This window comes from Scyliorhinus torazame, chromosome 22, assembly GCF_047496885.1.
Source record: "Scyliorhinus torazame isolate Kashiwa2021f chromosome 22, sScyTor2.1, whole genome shotgun sequence".
NCBI classification, from domain to species: Eukaryota; Metazoa; Chordata; class Chondrichthyes; order Carcharhiniformes; family Scyliorhinidae; genus Scyliorhinus; species Scyliorhinus torazame.
The window spans coordinates 83704826-83727369 of record NC_092728.1 but is presented as its reverse complement, the minus strand read 5'-3'; the positions used below and the strand labels follow the sequence as shown (position 1 = coordinate 83727369).

General features: G+C 42.3%; 1 protein-coding gene across 7 annotated transcripts in view; it reads left to right on the top strand.

Moving 5' to 3' along the window:
• The window catches only part of mapkap1 (MAPK associated protein 1), a 426562-nt gene that overhangs the window by 256118 nt on the left and 147900 nt on the right, over positions 1 to 22544 (top strand). For all 7 annotated transcript variants that reach the window (XM_072488485.1, XM_072488483.1, XM_072488481.1 and 4 more), the window contains one exon: positions 4667 to 4779. In XM_072488485.1, coding sequence (XP_072344586.1) covers positions 4667 to 4779 — 113 coding nt within the window. The remainder of the gene's footprint in view (positions 1 to 4666; positions 4780 to 22544) is intronic.

Below are 22544 nucleotides of genomic sequence, written 5' to 3'. Positions count from 1 at the left end.
CTCACATTGAACAATTTCTCCTTCAACTCCACTCACTTCCCCCAAATTAAAGGTATTTCTATCGGTACTCTCATGTGTTTTATGTAATCTCATAATGCCTGCCTTTTTGTTGGATATGCGGGACATTCCTTATTCCAGTTCTACTCTGGGACGGGGAGATCGGTTAGCTCAGTAGGCTGGTGTAAGGGTCCTTCCTGTTTATTTCCTTTATTCTCATATCTTTACTTATTTTTTTATTGCTTTGGTCTGTGGACCCATAATCAGGATGTGCCTTTAAACAGAAGACTCAAAATTGAAACTGTCTGCTTGTCAGGTCATTGTGTTCAGGTTTTGTGCATGGGAGAGGAGAAGCCAGTCTCCTTTGTACCGGATGGATCTTCGGAACCAGTTTTGGAGGAAATGGGATTAATTGGTTTACTGGCAATCGATGGGTTGGCCAAGGACCGTGTTCTGCCTGACACTGGTCAGCGATTGGTTCCTGTGTGATGCTTTCTAAGAAAATTGGGCAACGTGTTAAGAACTTGAGACTGAAAGGAACAGTCTCTCTTTCCCCCCCCCCCCCTCCCCCTTCCCCCCTCTGACTTGCTGAAATGAAATAACTGCTTTATTGTTCTGAAGGCAGCAAGTGCCTGGCACATCCTTTGCTGTGAATTTGAAATGATGCTGAGTCTGCAGAGAAAGTAGACAACCTTGCCAGAGAAAATAATCTCGGGTCTAGAAAGAAGTACTAAAACGAAGCCTGAACTTTAGAAAGACATCGACTGGAAGTCAACCCAGTGTATCAAAGATCTTTATCCTTTTATTTTATTAATATTTTATTTTCCTTTCCACCACCCATTCCCCTCTGTTGTTTGTGTGTGCATGTGTGGGGTGAGAGTGTGGTGAGTTAGAAAGGGGGAGTTGTTAGTCAGTCACATTTTCTATCTGTTTAATTATAATACTGTACATAATAAAAGGTTACTTGTGTTTTGAAGTTGCAAACTTGATGACTAGTTTATTGGGCAAAACCAAGGACCTTGGGTATTTTAAATAAAATCTAATTTTGCCTGTATTCCGACTCCGGGTCGAGTGGGGCTGGAATTGACTGTGCACTAGGCCAGGGTGTCGTGACACTGGATGGCAGGTTCATGATGCAGAGCAATGCCAACAACGTGAGTTCAATTTCCGTACTGGCCGAGGTTACCATGAAGGCGCTGCCTTCTCAACCTTATCCCTCGCTTGAGATGTGGTGACCCTCGGGTTAAATTACTACTAGTCAGATATCTCTCAAAGGGGAGAGCAACCGATGGTCCTCTGGGACCATGGTGACTTTAATTTTTCACTCTGGGTCCCTCCCTCACTTGATTCTCGGTACATCGTTGACTCTATCAGCGTTGCTTCCTGCTGGTACCCTGAACTAGAAAATATCATTGATTTTCTTTCCAATTTCCATACTTCTCTCATCTTCACCTGGCCCATCTCTGAACCTGCCCTTTCCTTCCTTGACTTCTCTATCTCATTTCTGGGATAGACTATCCACTAATATTCCCTTGCACAGCTCCTTTGGCTACGCTTCCTCACATCTGTGTCCTGTAAGGACTCCATTACGTTCACTCAGTTTCTCTGTCTCTGTTGCACCTGTTCAGATGATGCAACCTTCCATACTCGTGCTTTCCATATGTTTTCCTTTTTCCTCCACTGAGGATTCCTTCAGCATGGTTGACATGATTGTGTCCAATCTGTTTCACACACTTCTCTCATCTTTTCCTCTCCTTCCCAGACCGTGACAGGGTTTCCCTTGTCCTCACCTTTCACTTCACCAGCCTCCTTATTCACCAGACTATCTTGTGCCATTTCTGCCACCATCAGCATGATGCCAGCAGCAAATGCACCTTCCAAATACTCCACTTTCAGCATTCTCACCACGGCACTGTGGTCCACTGCCCAGTTACCCCCATTACCTCGTTTTCCCACCTTTCATTTAAGCACAGGAGGTGGAACACCTGTCATCGTACCCATCTCGCCATCTAAGACTGAACACTCTCCTTCCAAGTGAAACAATGATATACTACACTCAATTTAATATAATGTATTTGCTGCTGAAAATGTGGTCTCTACATAAATTGGGTGACCACTTTGTTCACACTGCAAGCGTGACCCTGAGCTTCCTGCTATTTGTCATTTCAATTCTCCACCTTCCTCCATCATTGGCCTGCTACAGTATTCCAGTGAAGCTCAACGCAAACTTGAAGAGCATCTCATCATTCAGCTAGGTATTCTGCAACCTGGATGCAGCAATAATTTCAACAATTTTCGATCATAACTTCTGCCTCCATTTCATTTTTTTTCCCTGGCTTGCCCTTTTTCTAATTTCTTTCTTAATTCTTACATATTTGCATTCGGACAGCTGCTATCCAGCCATTCGCATCTAATCTAGGCACATCTTTCATTACTTTACCCATTATCACTCCCTTTGAGTTTTGTACCATGAAATCTTGGACCGAATCTTCCATGATGTAGAGTGGCAAAATATGTGTTGCGCATCAGGATCCCGTGGAAGTCCTGGCTCACAGACATCTACTGTAATTGCTTGGGAAATTTAGACTTCCAGTGGATTGATTTATGCTGTCCTGGACACTACGTGAAAATCTCGTACACTGGTTTCAGTGTTGAAGACTTGGGCTGGATTTGCGGGACTTGGCTGGATACTTACCCTGGAAATGTTACACAGTTTAATCTCTGGCGTAACTCGGTGATGAGCCAGTGTAACTGAACTAAGCACCACATCCGACCACCCCTTTTCCCCGGCACCACCACCACCACCACCCCATCAATCTTCCTGACCTGCTCTGCCCTCTCCCAACTGATTATTCCCCCCCACCCCTCAGTCCCAGTTATCGTTCCCTCATTCTGATTTATCCCGATTATCCCCTCTCTGTGCCCCCAATCCTGTCCTGACTAGACCTACACTCCTGAACTGACTGCTTGTTTCCCACCCCTCCAATCACTTGCCCTCCCATATGTCTGTTGCTCACACATCTACTCATTCTTCCAATCGAACCCAGTGAAAGACTTGAGACTTTTACAAACTTACCTGAATACTTCAGCTAATGGTGTAAAGACCTCACCTCTTTTCGTCCAGCATTTCTTGCGCTTTATGGTGTTCCCTTTGAAAGGCTGTGCTTATCCATTGCTGCTGCAGCCAGGATCAGAAATCCTGACTAAAAGTGCTTAAATCTTCATGGTCGATGGCCGTCTGCCTCGCATCACTATTGACGAGAAGATCAGAGCACTTTTGTCACTTAATCTTTTCTGCCGCTGTCCCACCACAGACGTCCCCTTTGGTTCTTTCTTTCCACACCCACCTTCTCTTGCTCAACCTATAACATTTCTACTTTTCCTCAGTTCTGATGAAGGGTTATTAACCTGAAATGTTAAAGTCTTTTTCTCCCTGCAAATGCTGCCTGACCTGCTGAGCATTTTCAGCATTTTGTTTTAATTTCAGATTTCCAGTATCTACAATATTTTGTTTTTGTACCAGTATCAGTTTGCTTATCTACAATTCCACAAGGGGCAATTGAGTGACCATTGTGCCTTTCTCTTTCTGGTAAACTCACAGGATATTTTTTTCTTTGGTAGGATCTTCGGCTCCCGTTCAGAGGGCGAATTTGGCAATGAGAGCAGAAAATATAATGAAACGGCCAAAGTTGCGTTTCACGCTGATGTAAATGTAGGAAGGACCCCCCCCCAAACACAAACACACACACACACACACACACACACCGTGTGGTGGCCCACCATTCGACTTTGGGAACCGTGTTTTAATATATTTGCATATCATTATCAGACCTATATGCTGGAATCTTACCTAATGCCAAAAATACCTCCATGGCGACATGATTTCAGAACGGCGCACACCTGGCAAACAGTACGCCGAGGGGAGCTCGGAGATGAGCACAGCGCTCGGGGAGAGAGTCATGCAGGGGGTGCATCTAGATAAAGAATGTTTCCTGATCAGCTCGCTGTGTGCTGGGGCGATCTTTAAAAATGGTGCCTGGATTAAATGCTGAGTTGAAGGCAGGACAGACAAAATCATAGGCCACCTACCAGGGATACATTGTGGAACCCCTGCCTGTCTTTTTCTTCTAGGTCCCACACTAAATGAGCTGCCATTGCTGTCAACGGCCTCAATGCCACTTTTCCTGCCCTACTCTATGCTTAGTGGCGGCATTGACAAGTTGGGCCGAAGGGCCTGTTTTCATGCTGTAAACCTCTACGACTCTATATCGGAGAAAATAACGCCCGTTGTCTTTTCTAACGCCATAACTTCAAATTATGTAAGAAACTGTCATTATCGGCTTTTTCAAACTGAATTTGTTACTTTATAACACAATTTTTCATTTGGTCCAAATCCTGGTGTTTTTGAGTCTGAATTACCTGTCTCAGCCTAAACATTATCTGGTGTGATTGAACCATGTGCGGCTATCCAATTATTTCTGATTCTAATATCTGCATTAGTAAATGTGTTCTGTATTAAAACTGGCAATGTGATTTGTTCTAATGAGCTATTTTAGTCCAAATGAAGATGCCGCAGTGTAATCAATACAATCTAGAAATTAGCAACCACTCAGTTCCTAAAGTTCTTGCACTGACTTATAATTGGTGTTTTTTTCGTCTCTCTTTGCAGTAATGCACCACAGAGTGGATTTTCTCTTATTCAAGTTGATAGTATGAATGTCACCATGAAGGAGATTCTGCAGAAGGCTCTAAAAAGGAGAAAAGGTTCACAAAAGGCTGCAGGTAAAAATGAGAAGCCAAAGAATTTTAAAGTAACTAAATTGAGTCACGCGCAATGTTGTGATATATGTGGATTGATGTAAAGTGACTAATGGCTCTTGCCAACACACTTTTTCCAATTGCATGATACTTAAACTGGTTTTCCCATTTTTAATATTTAGACTGCAGAGGATCAGATAATTTTGTTCACCAAGCTGTCCATATTTATACACTTTCATCTTAATAACTCCAAGCTACAAAGCAAAAACTCGCACCTGATAGTGTTGATGCAATTTTACATAAAAGTGAAAAAAATCATATTACCTCTGCTCCGTTATCTTTCCCTCCTTACTATATCCTTACTTAAGATTTGGTCTATTTTAATTTTATTCTATTTTAGTAATTTCTCCTGTTTTCTCACTTAATAACTTTGTTTTTTTCCCTCTGTTTTCTGTGCTCCCAACATCAATTTTCAAGTTGGGACCAACTTAATGGAAAAGCATTGCCACATGGTTTGCTAAATTCAGAAGCAGGTTATTCAGATTGCAAAAGTCTGAAGATGAACATTTGTGTCAACCAGTAACAGGCAGCCCGAGGATGAGTCTTGTCACTGATGACCCAAAAAAGAAAAATGCATTGGATGAGTGAACTTTGTGGTTTGTGTCACTTGTGCCTTTTTTTTCCATATTAAAAAGGCAGAAGATCAATTTGCAAATCTACCATGAACAAAAATGTCAGAACCATTGCTGTAGATTTAGTTCAAAGGAAGTCCCATTCTTGGATACAATTTTAAAACATTTTGTTTTATTAAAAAGAAGCTTCATAGGAGCAACACACAAACACATTTCTGAGAGAGCTAATTTTTTAAGGGACAAACTAATTATTTATGCTACTGATTGAGAATTTACTGATTCTTTATAATTTTACATACATGAAAGAGATCTCAAGATTTTCCAAAAGAAATCCCCTTTGATGTCTAACCTCGGTTTCTTATCTACATGCTATCCACCTCCCCTCATCTGAGAATACAGCATCAGTTTTCAGATGTGTATGCCGATGACACCCAGCTCTAGCTCACCACCTCTCTAAACTTCACCACTGTCTCTAATATAGCAGACTGCTTGTCTGACATCCAGGACTGATTAACCGAAATTTCCCCAAATAAATGTTGGGAAGACTGTGAAGCCAGTGACTATCTTCATTCTCTGTCACAATCTCTGTTCCCTGGCCACCCTCTTCATGGCAACTGTTTTAAGGCTGAACCAAACAGTTTGCAACTTGTGTCCCATATCTGACCCTGAGATGAGCTTCTGACCACCTATTGTGCCATCACAATTTCCACCTCCATAACATCACCCAACTCTTTTTCTGCCTCATCTCATTTAGTGTTGAAACTTATCCATGGCTTTGTTCCTTCTAGTCTATACTACTCCATGGCACACTTATCCAGCCTTCCAACTCCCAAACCCATTCGCCCATCCTAACCCCTGTACATGCTGACCTCCATGATAAGCCAAGTCTTGATTTTAAAACTCATCCTTGTTTTTAAATGCCTTAATGACCTCACCCCTCCCTATCTCTGTCATGTTTTCCAGCCCTACAATCCTCCAAGGTATGCGCGCTCCTCCAGTCTTGGCCTCTTGAGCATCTCCGATTTTAATCAGTCCACCTGCCGAGAACCAAAGCTATGGTGTTCCACCCTCAACTTATCTGCCTCTCTACCTCTTTTCTCCATTAGTATAATCCTTAAAACCTTATTCTTTGATCACACTTATGAACAGCCTTGCCCTATTAGCCCCTTATTGGGCTTGGTGTCAAATTTAAACTTTCTAATGCTCTTCTAAAGCACTTTAGAATATTTTAGTACATTAAATTCATTATATAGATGCAAGTTTTTGTTGTTGAATGTGAGCAAGCTAGTCCAACTACAGCAACAACAACTTTCATTTTTATAATGTTGTTAATGTCGTAAGATTCCTCATGGTATGCCACATGACAAAATAACTGCCACTGAAACAAAGAAGAAAATACTAGAACGGGTGACTAAAAGCTTGGTCAGAGAGGAAGGCTCGAAGGAGGATCTTTAAAACAATAGAAAGAGGTGAAGATGTTTGGAGAACAAATTCCAACACTTTGTGTCCAGACAGCCAAAGGGACAGTCACCAATGATGGGGCAAAGGGAGTGGGAAATAATGCATGTATAAAATTGGAGGATTATGGGGCCAGAGGAGATTGCAATGAAAGCCATGGAGGAGTTGAACAGAACAATTGGCATGTTAAATTTGAGGTTTGAGGACCAGGAGCCAATGTAGATCAGCAAATACTGGTGCGATAGGTGAGCGGTATAGGTTTATATATTTATGTAGCAAGCAGAGCTTGATAAGCTCGCATTTATGATGACAGGTGATTAGAAGCCAACCAGAGGAGATTGGAGTAGCGAATGTAACAGTACCATGAATGAGGATTTCAGCTGCAGATGGGCGAAGGCAGGGGCTTAGATGGGTAATGTTATGAAGGTAGAACAAGATGCTCTTTGTGATGATGGAGTTAAGGGGCCAGAAGCTTAACTTCAGGTCAAATAGAATGCTACAGTTGCGAATAGTGTGTTTGAAACTTTGGTCAGGGAGGGGAAGGAATCGTATACAATGTCAGCAAGTAGGCGTCCGAGAAAGGAAGTTCGGTAGTCAGCACTTCAGTGAGAGTAGAGTTGTGACAGCTTAACACGTGTCATGAACAAGAACACTAAGCCTACACCTGTTCACAGCCTGTTTTACATGAACTTTACAACGGGGATCACTGAATAGCAATCAGAGATGGAATCCTGACATTTCTTCCTTTTACCCATTCAACTCCCAGTGAGAACGGAACCACCAAAAAGGGAATTAAACCCAACTGCTCCTTGTAACGTAGTATCCTATGACGTGGGGGTCTAAGACTTTCAAATTCTGAAAGGTTCCAGGAGGGTAAATAACAAAAGATTGTTTTCACTGGTTGGTAGCAGGGTTCATTATCTGAGATTATCACCAGACAATGAAGGGGGAAATTAAATATCTTTTTTCGAAGCTGTTCAAGCATCAAATCGCTGACCACAGGTTGCTGCTGAGGCAGAGATTATACATTTACAAGGAAATTGGATAAACAGTTGAAAAGGAAGGATATAAAATATAAAGAAAAGAACTGGGAAATTAGGTTATCGACAGCCTTGCAAGTGCAGCAGACACAATGGCCTCCATTTGTACTATTAATTCTGTAACTCTATACTAGACTGGTACTACAGTACTTTTTGGCAATGTGGGTACTATTTAGTACTCCGTAATATCGATCCATTGATGACCATTGCAAAATAGGAAGATGATCTTGAAGTTAGGATATTGGGAGCAATAAAATAATAGGCTCTTAATGAAGCTATCTAGGAAATAGATGGATTCATTAGAAGATTGGTTCCATTTTACTATTAATGGTCCACCTATGTATTCCAAACAGTGACTGTAATACAATGAAATTAGAATCTCACTTATTGTGCTGAGATGCCTTGGAAGTAAGATTGGGAAAAGTAATTCATTCTATTTTTTAAAAGATCTTGCAAGCCTGCAGATCTTTTTTGGCTGCATTTAAAAAGGCAAACTGGCCTGCTCTGACATCCATCAAGGGGATTCCAGTAGACCATGTCCACGAGCTGGCATCGTTGGTGGCATCGTTGGTTCATTTCGAGACTAATTGGTATCTGTTTTTCAAAAAATACCTAGAAAAGTATAATCCCTACAGAGATTTTGCGAAGACTTATTAAAATCTCTGTGGAGACTGAGTTTAAGAGACCGCTTCTGATTGGTCTGGAAACGTACCAACTGCAATGTTGTTCGTGCTGGGTAGTGGATGCATTCCATGGGGATCCCCCAGTCAATGTCATCGGAGCATGTCGGCTTGACTTTTTAATGCAGCAGATGGATAGCCTTCAGGGCTGTATGTTAGGGTCTGAAAAAACGAATACTGACTTTAAAAAAATAAAAATGCATCTAGAATTTACTTTTGGACTCCTTTAGCCTTTTTAATGTAACCCAGGTGATGGTAAATCTTTTAAAGCATTTCCCATATGAATGTTCCTAATCTTCTATGCCTGAATGTGAAATAGTAAAATATCATCAGCTGCTCTGGCATGCCAAACTGTCCAGTTGTGGACAAAGGTGTGTGTAGTTTGGATATTTTTATGTCAAGAGTTGCAGTTTTTATATTCTGTACACCGCTGAAATTTCAAATGAAACACTTGAATCTTTCTCACAATATGATGTTGAAAGCTTACAGCTCCATTCTTGCCTGAGTTCATGGTTTCTAATATTTTCAAGTTTCTGTCTGTTAAAACCAAGAAGAGTTCATGTGGTGAAAAATTTAAAATTGAAACCTCAACCACAAAATACGATCAGATTGTAAAAATGGATTTCCAGCAATTTTTCTTTCTAAAAATCTTTTCTGGAGTATAATCTGTCAAAGATTTAATTAACTATCTGGGGATGAAATGTGAAGTTTTATTAAAAGTTTGAATAGATAAAGTAGGAAAGGACATGGATGAGCTGTCTCAAGGCCATATTCGGTGGGACCGATAAGAGCTGTAAAAAAAATGGCAGAGGAGCATTTAACACTCTGAAATCTGATTCACATAAAAAGCTGATAGGGTGGTTGTGGATCAAACCTGCTAACGTCTGCAAGCAATTTGGCCACTTGCCAAGAGCCATTGTTCACCCTCAGCTGTGGCATTGCAGTCCAGATGTGCCAACTGCACGTTCTGATTTTGCCAGCTGACTGCGCCGTTTGATAACCAGCTCTCTGGATGCCCATCACTGGCCGCAGAGATAGAATTAAATGATGATGATCTTCCCACAAGTTGCAGGAGGAAGCAATGCATATAAATCTTGATTTCATCTCAGCATGAGAAGTCTTTATCCATCATCACTCATAATGAACAAGTCGTTAGCTTCGATGAATGGTTCTGTATTTTTGAGAGCTGCTTTTGTTCGCTTTTTGGGTGACTTTATGCATTCTGGGGGTCACATTATCTCACTAGCTAGGGAGAGATTAGTTCACCGTGCCAGGGTAATGTTTAAACAGTTCTTGCCTGCAATAGAGGGCTCTCAGCTATGACCAGAAAAACATTACTTAACCTGTGCATTTCAATCCACTTTGAAATTTCAGTTGATTTATTTTGTATTTTGCTGGTTACTATTTTTGGAATTGCAGCAGATCACAAATACCTCGAATGGCTACAGAAAGTAGGTGAAACCAGTTTTTAGTAATGAGTAAATTCTGAATTCTGCAATACTAGTGCATAAAGTTACATCAAATGAAAATGCTGCATTCAATATAGAAATTATTTTTTGAATGATTTTTTAAATTCAAATATTGAGTAGGGCTAATTCTAGTCAATAAAGGAAGCACTAGTAACATTTTTCAAGAGTAAAGTCAAATGTATCCATAAAAATGTTTCAAAAATTGTTTTGAAATATAACTTGCACCTCATGACAATATATATGTATTGGTATTTTGGTGCATTACAGAATGAATAATTACTGTTCTTTATCAATTGCTTTAGCTTAATTTAATACCTCATGTACATCACAAAATTGAAAAGCGAAGCAATATTTTCAGAAGATTTTACATCCCTGCAAAGAAAATGGGTGGGTTCCCAGATTGGAATATAATGTCAGTATGCTGTGGGTGAAATGTGGAAAGAAAGAAACTTGAATTGGACACATTTGAAAATTTTGTATTTTTGATGACTGATTGTTAACTTGTTTCTGAATGGTTGTGTAATGGCCTTCTAAAAGTAATTTAAGCATTAAAATAACAAAAAAATCAACTGGTTACACTCATAAGTTTCAACAGTTCAGGCAAAGAGAAGTGTAGGGCCAGCAGTTCTCTATAGCAAGTGTGTCTTCTGTGATTGAAAAGGCCATAGCTCGTGTATCCTTTAGCTGAAAGGAAGAAAATTATGAAGTGTGCAAAAAATGAATAAGTGTAGAAACTATTGTGTATTCCAAACAATTCAACTAAACGTAAGATGATCCTCGATTTAAGTACTTGAATTAACTCGTTTAAAATGACCACACTGGTGTTAAAAACCTGCTAAGTTAGTTCAGCTGAGTAATCCATATACACCACACACATGAATGAAAATGCTAAATCATATTGACATGAAACAAGTCATTGGCTGAAAATCATTGTGTTTAATTGATGGGCATTGAATATTCTTCATTATTTGAAAGTTTTATTTTTCTCTGTAGAGTGTGCCTTTGGTAATCAATTTCAGCTCATTGTCAGGGACTTTGATCCACACCAGTAAAACTGCATTGATCCTCTGGTTAACAAATGTGAATTTGTTTAATTTTTATTTCCTATTATGAAAGTGACATTTTTTTATTTCTGAACTTGTGTGTTTGAGAGTGCTGATTTAATTGCCTGCCAACCCCAAGCAACAAACTTTTGTTCTTGTAAAGCAACTTATGAAACTCTTTTCAGTACCTTTTGTTAGTTAAATGCCTTCCTTAAGTTGACGCTTTAAAATTCTCATCTCATTACCAGTCTCTTGACTGTCAGTACTCTGAGACACTGAAATTCCCACAGTTGCGCAAGCTGAAACGAAATTGCCTCGAAATGTATAACTTTGGGATGGTTATAGTTAATTAACTTCCACTTCCGGAAGTGATATTTGCATATGTTGTTTGTGATTGTGAGTGACTATTTTAGATCACCCTGTTAAAAATGTTTTTAAATTGTTGGCCACACAATTCTGGATTTGTCTTCCTTTGGGTATCAAAAATTATTTTGACCAAAGTTTGGAGCTACAGAAACTGGAAAAATATTTAGTCTGAGAATCAAGCAAACTCAAGTTCTTAATCTTCAAAAGTGGTTTTGACAACAGTTACACACATGTGCTGGCATAGTATTAATTGTACATATAAATGTGCAGCAAATGCACTAATCAGTGTGGGGATATTTTCGTAAAAAGGCGCACAATTTTCAGTTTATAAGAAACTGACAAATCTTTTTCCTTTTAGTGCTGGATTAAGTTCAATTGTTCAAGGATATTTGGTCCATCACTTTGTGCCTTCAAAAATTGACATGCGTTGCACCAGTTAGAAGTCCAGCAACTGAACCAAGTATCCTTTCATTAATTACATCAGTGAAACAGAGCAAAACTTTGAAATTGTAGGGAATGCAAGTAACCTGCGTCATGATATGGAGATGCACTGAATTACAAGGTTTAAAATCAAGCCTTTAACTGGGAATCTATTTCCACATAAATATTGGTGCAAAAACACTTGAGTGTGAATTGCTCTTGAAGATTTGAAGTGCAGTAAATGTTACAAAAAAATCATACATTTTAATGGCAGCATTATTAACCATGTATATTTTCATTGTTAACCATAGTTGCAATTAATTAAATCATTTTGGGAACATTCCACCATTTTAAATCTGCAGCTCATTGCAGTGGATCAGTGTTGAATTGATTTTTGCAGTCCGTCCTTTCAAACAGTGGAGACTTCAAGAAAGTTTACTTGCTGAAAAAGTGATGAATTATTGATGTGGAGAGCAGAGTAAAGGGTTCCTGCCAGGGTTTTCATTTTCTTGCATTGCTGCTGAGGTGTTAGATCAAGTTGTTTTTTTAAGCATCTCAAGTCCCAATTTGTTTCCCCAAGGATTTCAGATAGCGAATGGCTTGCAATCAGAGGAGCCCCTGAATATGTTTTGATTTGGGCATCAAATAAAATTGGCATGCGCAAAAAAATCCAATCTGGAAACATCTCAGACCTGGGGCGAGATTCTCCGACCCCCCGCCGGGTCGGAGAATCGCCGGGCGGGAATCGCGCCGCGCCGGTTGGCGCCCTCCCCCCGATTCTCCGGCCCGAAGTCCCGCTGCTAAAATGCCTGTCCCGTCGGCGTAGATTAAACCACCTACCTTACCGGCGGGACAAGGCGGCGCGGGCGGGCTCCGGGGTCCTGGGGGGGGGAGGGGGGGACGCGGGGCAATCTGGCCCCGGGGGGTGCCCCCACGGTGGCCTGGCCCGCGATCGGGGCCCACCGATCCGTGGGCGGGCCTGTGCCGTGGGGGCACACTTTTCCTTCCGCCTTCGCCACGGTCTCCACCATGGCGGAGGCGGAAGAGACTCCCTCCACTGCGCATGCGCGGGAATGCCGTCAGCGGCCGCTAACGCTCCCGCACATGTGCCGCCCGGAGATGTCATTTCCGCGCCAGCTGGCGGGGCACCAAAGTCTTTTTCCGCCAGCTGGCGGGGCGGAAATTAGTCCGGCGCGGGCCTAGCCCCTTAAGGTTGGGGCTTGGCCCCCCAAGATGCGGAGCATTCGCACCTTTGGGCCGGCGCGATGCCCGACTGATTTGCGCCATTTTGGGAATTACGCCCCCGATGTCAACAACAGCAACTTGTAAAGCATCTTTAACGCAGTGAAACGTTCTGAGGTGTTTCACAGGAATGTTGTAAACTTAACACCAAACCACATATGGGCATCTTGAGGCAGATGAGCGAGAGCTTGGTTTAAAGGAGCTTCTTAAAGGAGGAATGCGAAGTGGAAAGAATTTGAGGTAATTCCAGTGCTATAGAGCCTCCATAGACGAAAGCTCCACCACGAGTGTCAGGACAATGGAAATTGAAGATGCTCAAGAGGCCAAAATTGGAGAAACACAGATATCTACAGCCACTGAGCCAAATAACTTTGAATTGAAATAACCCAACGGCTATGAAATAAGTTTGATTTTATTTTGTTGTATGGCAGGAGGAAAAGATAGGGAAGGGCGAGGCGATGCAAGTTTTTGAAAACTAGGATAAGAATTTAAAAATCAAAGGGTTGTCGGAATAAGAGATAGAAGAGGCCAGAGAGCACTGGGATTGTCATGTTATTCACCCTGGGGTAACAAGGACTGCAACACGATGCAGTGAAATGATCAAGCATACACCAAACGTAGGCGTTGGTTCAATAAGATTTATTGAACTTCAGTAACAAAGCACACAGCTGCCTGTGGGTTGGCTCTCTACCACTCTAAGTAAACTAACATTAACTATCTAGACCAGGCTAGCTCTGATCCACGTGTAGAAGGTGTTGAATGATTTGTACACCCTGACTGTCACTACAGTTGTCATCAGTGGGAAAGAGGCAGTGCTGATGCCTCGTGTGTTTTATAGTTGGAAGCTCCTCTCTGGTGTTCTGTCTGGTGATTGGTCGTGTTCTGTTCTGTATGTTGATTGGCTCACCTGGGTGTCTGTCACTGCCTGCTTTTACCTCATGATGTGCATGGGTGCATATTATGACAGGGATGATGGGTGAACAGAATTTGATGTGAATTAGGGGACAGCAGAAATTTAGATGACCTCAAGTTTGGGGAACATAGAATGTGGGAATGTGTTGAAATAGTCAAATTAGAGGTAAAAAAGGCATGGATGAGGTCTTTAGCAGTAGATGAATTGAGGCAGGGGTGAAGTTGAACAATAATGTGGACATCTTGGTGATGGCACGAATATGCAGTCGAAGACAGACCTTGAGATCTAGCATGACAGCAAGGATACAAACCGTCTAGTTCCACAACAGACAATTACTAGGTAGAGGGATGAAGCTGATGGCTCTCCAGCCCTATGAAACAACTCTCAGCATCTGCTCCCTGAAGCCTTCCCAAGATTTTGTGTTTCAATGAGACTACTTCTCATTAATCTAAAGAGTATCATTCCTTCTACTCTATCTCTTAAAACAGGACAATTCTCTCATCCCAGAAATCAGCCTAGTGAACCTTTGTTTCACCATTTGTAAGACGCGACTGTATACAGTCCTCCAGGTTTGCTCGAACCAAAGCCCTGTAAAATTGCCACAACCTCCTTGCTCTTGTGCTCCAAACCCCTTGCAGTACAATTTGCCATACTAATTGTTTGCCGTATCTGCATGCTAACTTTGTGTTTTGTGTACATCCCTTTGAACACGAGAATTTAATAGTTTCTCACCATTTGATCCTTTTTCTTCTACCAAAGTGAATAACCTCTCATTTCCCCACATTGTACTCCATCTGTTACCTTCTTGCTCACTGGCTTAACCTGTCCATGACTTTTTGCAGACACTTTCCTGCTTGCATTGTATTATCTGTAAGCTAGGATACATTGTACTCGGCCCTTTATCTAAATCATGAATATAGCTTATAAATGTCTGAAGGTCCAGCATTGATCCTTATGGCACCCCACTAGTAACAGCTTGCCAACTAAATATTATATAATTATTTACACTCTATTTTCTGTCCTTTAACCAATCCTCTATCCATGATGATAATAATACCCTAACCCCAGCCCTTTTGTGCAACAACCTTACATTTGACAGCCTATCCAATACATTTTCAAAAGGCATATATACTGGTTCCCCTTTATCTGCCCTGCTTGTTGCATCCTCAAAAAACTCTTAATTTATTTTTCAAATACACCTTCCCTTTCATAAAAACCACATTGACTTTACCTAATGACAGTATGATTTTCTCTTGCCCTGTTGCCACTTATAGAATCATAGAATTTACAGTGCAGAAGGAAGCATTTGGCCCATCAAGCCTGCACTGGCCCTTGGAAAGAGCTCCCTACATAAGCCCACACCTCCACCCTATCCCAGTAACCCCACCTAACCTTTTTGGACATTAAGGGCAATTTAGCATGGCCAATCCACCTAACCTGCACATCTTTGGACTGTGGAAGGAAACCGGAGCACCCGGAGGAAACCTACACAGACTCTGGGAGAATGTGCGAACTCCGCACAGACAGTGACCCAAGCTCGTAATCGAACCTGGGACCCTGGAGCTGTGAAGCAACAATGCTAACCACTGTGCCAACTTGCCGACCACTGAATATTGGATTCCAGCATTCCTCTAACAACTGATTCAGGCCAACTGGTCTGCAGTTTGTTATTTTCTCCTTTTTCTGAATAGCGGTTTTACATTTGCTACCATCCAATCCATTGGTATGGTTCCAGAATCTAGGAAATTTTGGAAGATTGTTACCAATGCATCCAATGTCGCAAAATATTTATTTGTGATTGTACTGCCTCCCTTAAATGAGAAGGTTACACTTTGAGGTGGTGGTCAAAAGTAATTTAGGCAAATGTTTATACTGAAAATACTTGCATTTTCCCCAAATTTTTGTTTTGCTGAGCTTTTCAAATTAAGGTTTGTGTATCTATAAACTGAATAAACTCTCAAGATAAGAGTAAATTCTATCTACCATGACCTCTCGGGAGCAATACAAAAAAAGCATATTCCGTGTGGCCCAGTTCCAGTTGTGGGCCTTGTTCTGTATATTATTCGCTTTGAGGGTGTACTTTGTATGGGATAGTGCTAGGGTACCAGTGTAGAAAAACAAATTTCTTTCATCTCTCAATTTGACTACCTAAAAACGTAATTATACCTGCAAGCATTATCTCAAGATTGATTTAAATTATTCTAAAACTCTGCGCTTAAACTATATGCATGGTGCTTGGTTAGAAGTCTGTACTTTCTTTATCATTTCTATTATCCTTGAATTTATACCTCGTATTTATTTTAACATACCCTTTTTCTGAAAAAGGACAAAGAAGGAATTTGTAAGTACTATTTTTATACACGGCAATTTTAAAAACAACAACAGTATCACTAGGAAAAGCAGTAGGGGGTTAATGGAAGTACTGCATCATTGTAGGTTACATGTCTTGTGCCAGAATTTTGGGGCAAGTTTAAATAAAAAAGTGAACAACACTACCTGATTGCAATGATCTCTTTTCTACAGCATAAGATGAATGTGCAAAGGAAGCTGTTACGGCAGATATTTAATTAGAAGCAGTCACGTTGGATAAATCCAAAGGGGCTTGTCTCAGTGGACATGTTCAGGTTTTTGGTTGATAGCTTTCCTGGCAGTCACGGGTGGAAAATGGTTTACTACTTAAACAGAAGTGCTGTCCTTAACTACATAGTGATAAGGAATGTGGTGCATGATGGAAAGCTACTAATGTGACCCACACTTGTAAGTGAAGAATGCAAAGATTGATGAACCATTTTCTCTTTTATATTTAGAAATATTTCTATGCATAAAATAAGACTAATTCCTACCTTTTGCAAAGGCATTCCAAAAACAATGGTTTGATCTTGTAGTGCAGTAAAGGGCCTTTCAATGTATTGTTTGAAGTGCTTCCTTCAAATATATGAAGAATAGAATGTCTAAATAGATATCATTGAGTGGTTGCCAAATAGCTCTTGATAGTGTATATTTATATATACTGATGCCTTTAAATTTTATGTCGGGAATAAAGTATATAACTTTCTGATTCTTGTTCTATACTCTAATTTGACAAGAGTGTGGTCAATCAACTGCCCCCCCCCCCCCCCCCCCCCACCAACACACACACACACAAACCCACACACAGTCATTGCCTTGTGGTAACTTATAGCTAGTTGTTTTGAGGTTTGCAAGTGTTGCCTAGAAAAACCCTTGCGTCCCCACCAGCCCTACTTGCACAAATGTAATGCAGAGGATCAAAGCTTATAATTATGGAGAAAAGTATTGTAGAACATACAGTGCAGAAGGAGGCCATTCGGCCCAGCAAGTCTGCACCGACCTACTTAAGCCCCCACTTCCACCTTATCCCCATAACCCCATCTAACCTTTTTTGGACACGTAAGGGCAATTTAGCATGGCCAATCCACCTAACCTGCACGTCTTTGGACTGTGGGAGGAAGCCGGAGCACCCGGAGGAAACCCATGCAGACACGGGGAGAACGTGCAGACTCCACACAGACAGTGACCCAGCAGGAAATCGAACCTGGGACCCTGGTGCTGTGAAGCCACGGTGCTAATCACTTGTGCTACTGTGCTGCCCCACATTGTAGAAAGGAATGTAACCAGTTTGCAGGGAAATACTGGTATAATGCCAGACAAAGCACAGTTTGGAACAATGACAGATGACTGCTAATTCTAGGTATTTTTTGTAAATGTTGGTGGTCAGAGCGATGCAGCTTGATGTGCACCCAAATGGCTGGATGCACATCAACTGAGCATTACTGGGGGAGTTATGAGATTGTACACACCATAGATAGAACATTTCGAACAATTGCTTGTCTTCGATGATTTCTGCTGCCCATTAGTGCCCTTGAACCTGTGATTATTTTTTAATGAGTAAATTCTGATCCTCCCCATCGCATGCAAACATTACAGTGTTGAAGCTTTTGCGTGCTGTTAATATAGTCAACCTGTTCCACAATAATATTTCTTGGGGTTTTTGATTTAGAAAAGTGAAATATGTAAATAAAAATAAATACTGGAAATACTCAGTGGATCAGGCTGTATCTGTGGAGAGAGAACCGAGTTCATGGGCTCGATTCAACCAATTTGGAACATAGCAAGCGGATTTAGCTGCCTGTTTTCCGGCGTTCGCAGCTCCGAGAAATACATGGCTATAGAACATGACTCATATTGTACAAGAAGCCTCAGTGGGGAACACGCGGCTAATGCCCCACATAGCCCTGTTTTGTACACTGGGGATCTCCGCTCGCCGGAACTCCCCAGTGTAATGAGAGATCGGGACACCATTTTTAAATGGCGTCCCGATCTCCAAGGCCCCCAATCCCTCCCAGTCCCAACGCACTCTGGGAAGGACCAGAGAAATACCAGCCTGGCACCCTGGAAGTGCCACCTAGGCACCTTGATAGTGCCAGGCTGGCAACCGTAGCATTGTCATGGTGCCAATTTGGCACTGCCAGAGTGCCCAGATGGCACCAGCAGTGCCAGGGCACACCCTACCCAAAGGGCATGCAGCTGGGGGGCCTCCAATCCCCTGGGAGACCCTCACGAGTACCATAACATCTGGTCCCCATTTGTGAGTACCAGTGCTGAATTGGTCTTGCCTGAGGTCTCCAAGGAGAAGGGGATGAATGCCACAGCCTCAGATACCTCGGGAAACTGCATATTAGACTGGGACTAACTGTCTCACTCTAATATGCAGATTTGCCAAAGTGACCACACCCACAATGGGCGGGATTTACATTGCTACTTCTCATCCGATCGCTTTGGATCTCTTGAGGTGTTGCGAGCCAGAGAGATCCCGGGAGCGGGGTCTCATGGCTTTCACCAGCTACCCTGTGCCGGCGAGCTGCTTTTCAGGTGCAAAGTGCCATTAGATCGTGCCCCATGTTTCAGATTTGTGCCCTTTCATCAGACCGGAGTTCCTGTTTTTATTTCAGATTTCCAGCTTCTGCAATATTTTGCTTCTGAGTCAAAAAATATTTTGCTTTTGTGTGTTTTCTTTGCCAAGCAAAGTGTTCAGGGTTAGTGAAATGCCTTCTTTGGCAATTTTATTGTCGTATAATTATGTAATAATACTCATTTCAATGTTGCAATTTTTTATCCAAGCACAATCTTGTAGATGAGAAAAACCACTCGGCCCACATAGGGCGTGAATCTTTTGGCATTGTGACATGGTGTGAATACGATAAATATAGCAAAGCATAACCTTTGCTTTACATCCCCTCCCTTTAATTGGAGGAAGACTTGATGTGGGAGACACAGTAGATAAGAAAGAGCAAGTCTCTAAGGATGGATCCTTGAACGATTACTAAAATGGTGATGCAGAGAAGGGAGGAGATGCCATAAAGATAAAAGTGGAGCCAAACCATTCCCATCTTTCTCCATTCCTAAGCTCATGTCTTCTGAAATTGGCAGGATGAGGCTCTCATTGTTTAAGAGGGTGCCAGAGGGTTGGGGATAGATCAAAGTATAGCTTGGATCCTGCTTCTACTGAGGCAGATTGGATGGGTAAGCTGGTGAAAAATGTAGACCGATTGAGAAGCTTTGGCAAGAGGCAAGATATCACCTCAGGTTTCAGACAAAGTCAGAATGTCACTGCAGCCAACAGTAAGGCTGTGGATAGCAAGAACCTTGTTCATAGGTGAATCGAAGACAAAGACATATCATTCCTACCCAGGAGTAGGGATGGGGTGGTGTGTGGGAGTGGAGGAACAAAGGAACTGGGGAGAAATTGAAGGTGACATGGATAGATGACAGGACATGGTGAGGATCAGAGCCAAAAGAAGTAGGGGAGAGGAAGGGAGTTGTGGAGGAAAGGGTGAAAGAGGGAAAGAAATAATAGGCGTAAGCCTGGAATGGCAGCCAGCATGTACACACCAATGGACCCAGTAGAGCTTAAGGAAGCTGTTGAGGAAAGAGTGATGAATACATTCTGAAAGTAGAGCAGAATCGGTGGCGACAAGCGGCCCATGTATTGCTTGGAGTAGTAGTAGTGAAAATTAATACAAGTTATGTATTAGGTGGTGACACTAATTTATTCCTGGCAGAATTTGAGCTGGCACTGTCCCAGTTCAACAACACCCCACTCAAAATAAATGGGATGGTGACTTTAGCAGCATAAGTATCCAGGGTGAAAGTTTTCACATTTTTTGGCAGGATGCAGTGATTTGTTCCTCTTGGGAAGTGAGACACCCCACAGGCCAACGGTTTGAAAGGAAAAAGTGTGAATATGCATTATGTAGTTACAAAATTTCACTGCTGCACATTTCTTTATGATAGACTTGCAAGGTTTGCTTGTACATTATTCACAGAATTGGTCTTCAGTCATCATAAAACTTGTACGTTTAAATATAATACTAAGCTTCTGAACTAGTTTTCTTCCTTAATACTTGCCACATTAACCGTGACTGAAATCACAAACTTTTAAAATAGCAATTTTCCTTTATATAAAGCACTTTCAGTGTAATAAAATATATAAGAGTAAGGAATCATGACCAAATGTACAATCAAAAAGACAAGTCTCCAAAAGGCATTTAAAAGCATGGAAATAAGTTGAATGGTGAAATATGGATTTTGTTGAAGCTGGTGAGGGCAACCTAAAGGCAGCAAAAGGGTTAATAAAAGTTTCAGTGGCAGTACAGATGCCTGAGGGTGGAGAGCAGTACTGAACATGTAAAATATTCCTCATTCACCTGAGGAAGGAGCAGTGCTCCGAAAGCTAGTGATTTGAAACAAACCTGTTGGACTTTAATCTGGTGTTGCTAGACTTCTTACTGTGCTCACCCCAGTCCAACGTCCACATCATGAACAGGTAAAAGTAATCAGAATTACAAAAGATAGGATGTGGCATTCTAGGCTCACCTTGAGGTCATAAAGGAGCACACATTCAGGTTCAGCCCTAAAGTGTTTCGAGAATCAGAACAACATTACAAAACTTGCTGGTTGGAACCAAATAAGATTATTTTGATTTTTCAATAATTCATTGGCAAATGCTCTGGCATGTAATTCGTGAATGCCCGCAAGGAGGCCATTTGGCCACATAATGTATGCCGGCTCATTGACAGAGCTGCAACTATTTCTCACTTACCAATTTTTCCCCATAGCGCTGTTTTTTTTCCCCCCTTCAAGTACTCACAGTTACTTTTTGCAAGTTGCGATTGAATCTGTTTCCAACACCCTTTCTGACCGTGCATTCCAGATTCCAGAAGGGGCTGGTTTAGCACAGGGCTAAATTGCTGGCTTTGAAAGAAGACCAAGGCAGGCCAGCAGCACGGTTCAATTCCCGTACCAGCCTCCCCGAACAGGCGCCGGAATGTGGCGACTGGGGGCTTTTCACAGTAACTTCATTTAAAAGAAATATATATATGTTTATTAAGAATTTTTAACAAAATTTTCAACCATACAAAACAAACCCCCACCCCCCGTAACACAAAAGAAAGAGAGCTCACATAGCAAGACATGGACATAGCAAGTCAATATGATACAGAACTTTGTACATTGGATTCCTCCCGTACATATCAGTTTCCCGGATTGTTCATGTATTTTCTTGCTCAAGTGCCCCCCCCCCCCCCCCCCCCCCCCCCCCCCCGCAAGAAAGATGTCTGTGTCCCACCCCCCCCGGTTGCTACTGCTGCTGTCCGACCTTCATCTAACGCTCCACGAGATAGTCTAGGAACGGTTGCCACCGCCTGTAGAACCCCTGCGCAGACCCCCTCAAGGCAAACTTTATCCTCTCCAACTTGATAAACCCTGCCATATCATTTATCCAGGCTTCCACGCTGGGGGGCTTCGCCTCTTTCCACATTAACAAGATCCTTCGCCGGGCTACTAGGGACGCAAAGGCCAGAATGCCGGCCTCTTTCGCCTCCTGCACTCACGGCTCGTCCACTACTCCAAATAGTGCTAGCCCCCAGCTTGGCTTGACCCGGACTTTCACCACCTTAGATACTGTTCCCACAACTCTCCTCCAGAACCCCTCCAGTGCCGGGCATGACCAAAACATGGACATGGTTCGCCGGACTTCCTGAGCACCTCCCACATCTGTCCTCTACCCCAAAGAACCTACTCGGCCTCGCCCCCGTCATATGCGCTCTGTGAACTACCTTAAACTGTATCAGGCTAAGCCTGGCACACGAGGAAGAGGAATTAACCCTACTTAGGGCATCAGCCCACAGCCCCTCCTCAATCTCCTCCCCTAGTTCCTCTTCCCATTTACCTTTCAGCTCCTCTACCAAAGCCTCCCCCTCTTTCATCTCCTGGTATATCGCTGACACCTTGCCCTCCCCGACCCATATGCCCGAAATCACCCTGTCTTGAATCCCCTGTGCCGGGAGCAGCGGGAATTCCCTCACCTGCCGCCTCACAAACGCCCTCACTTACATAAACCTGAAAGCATTTCCTGGGGGTAGTCCAAATTTCTCCTCCAGCGCCCCTAAGCTCGCAAATGTCCCGTCGATGAACAGGTCCACCATTGTTCTAATCCCTGCCCGATGC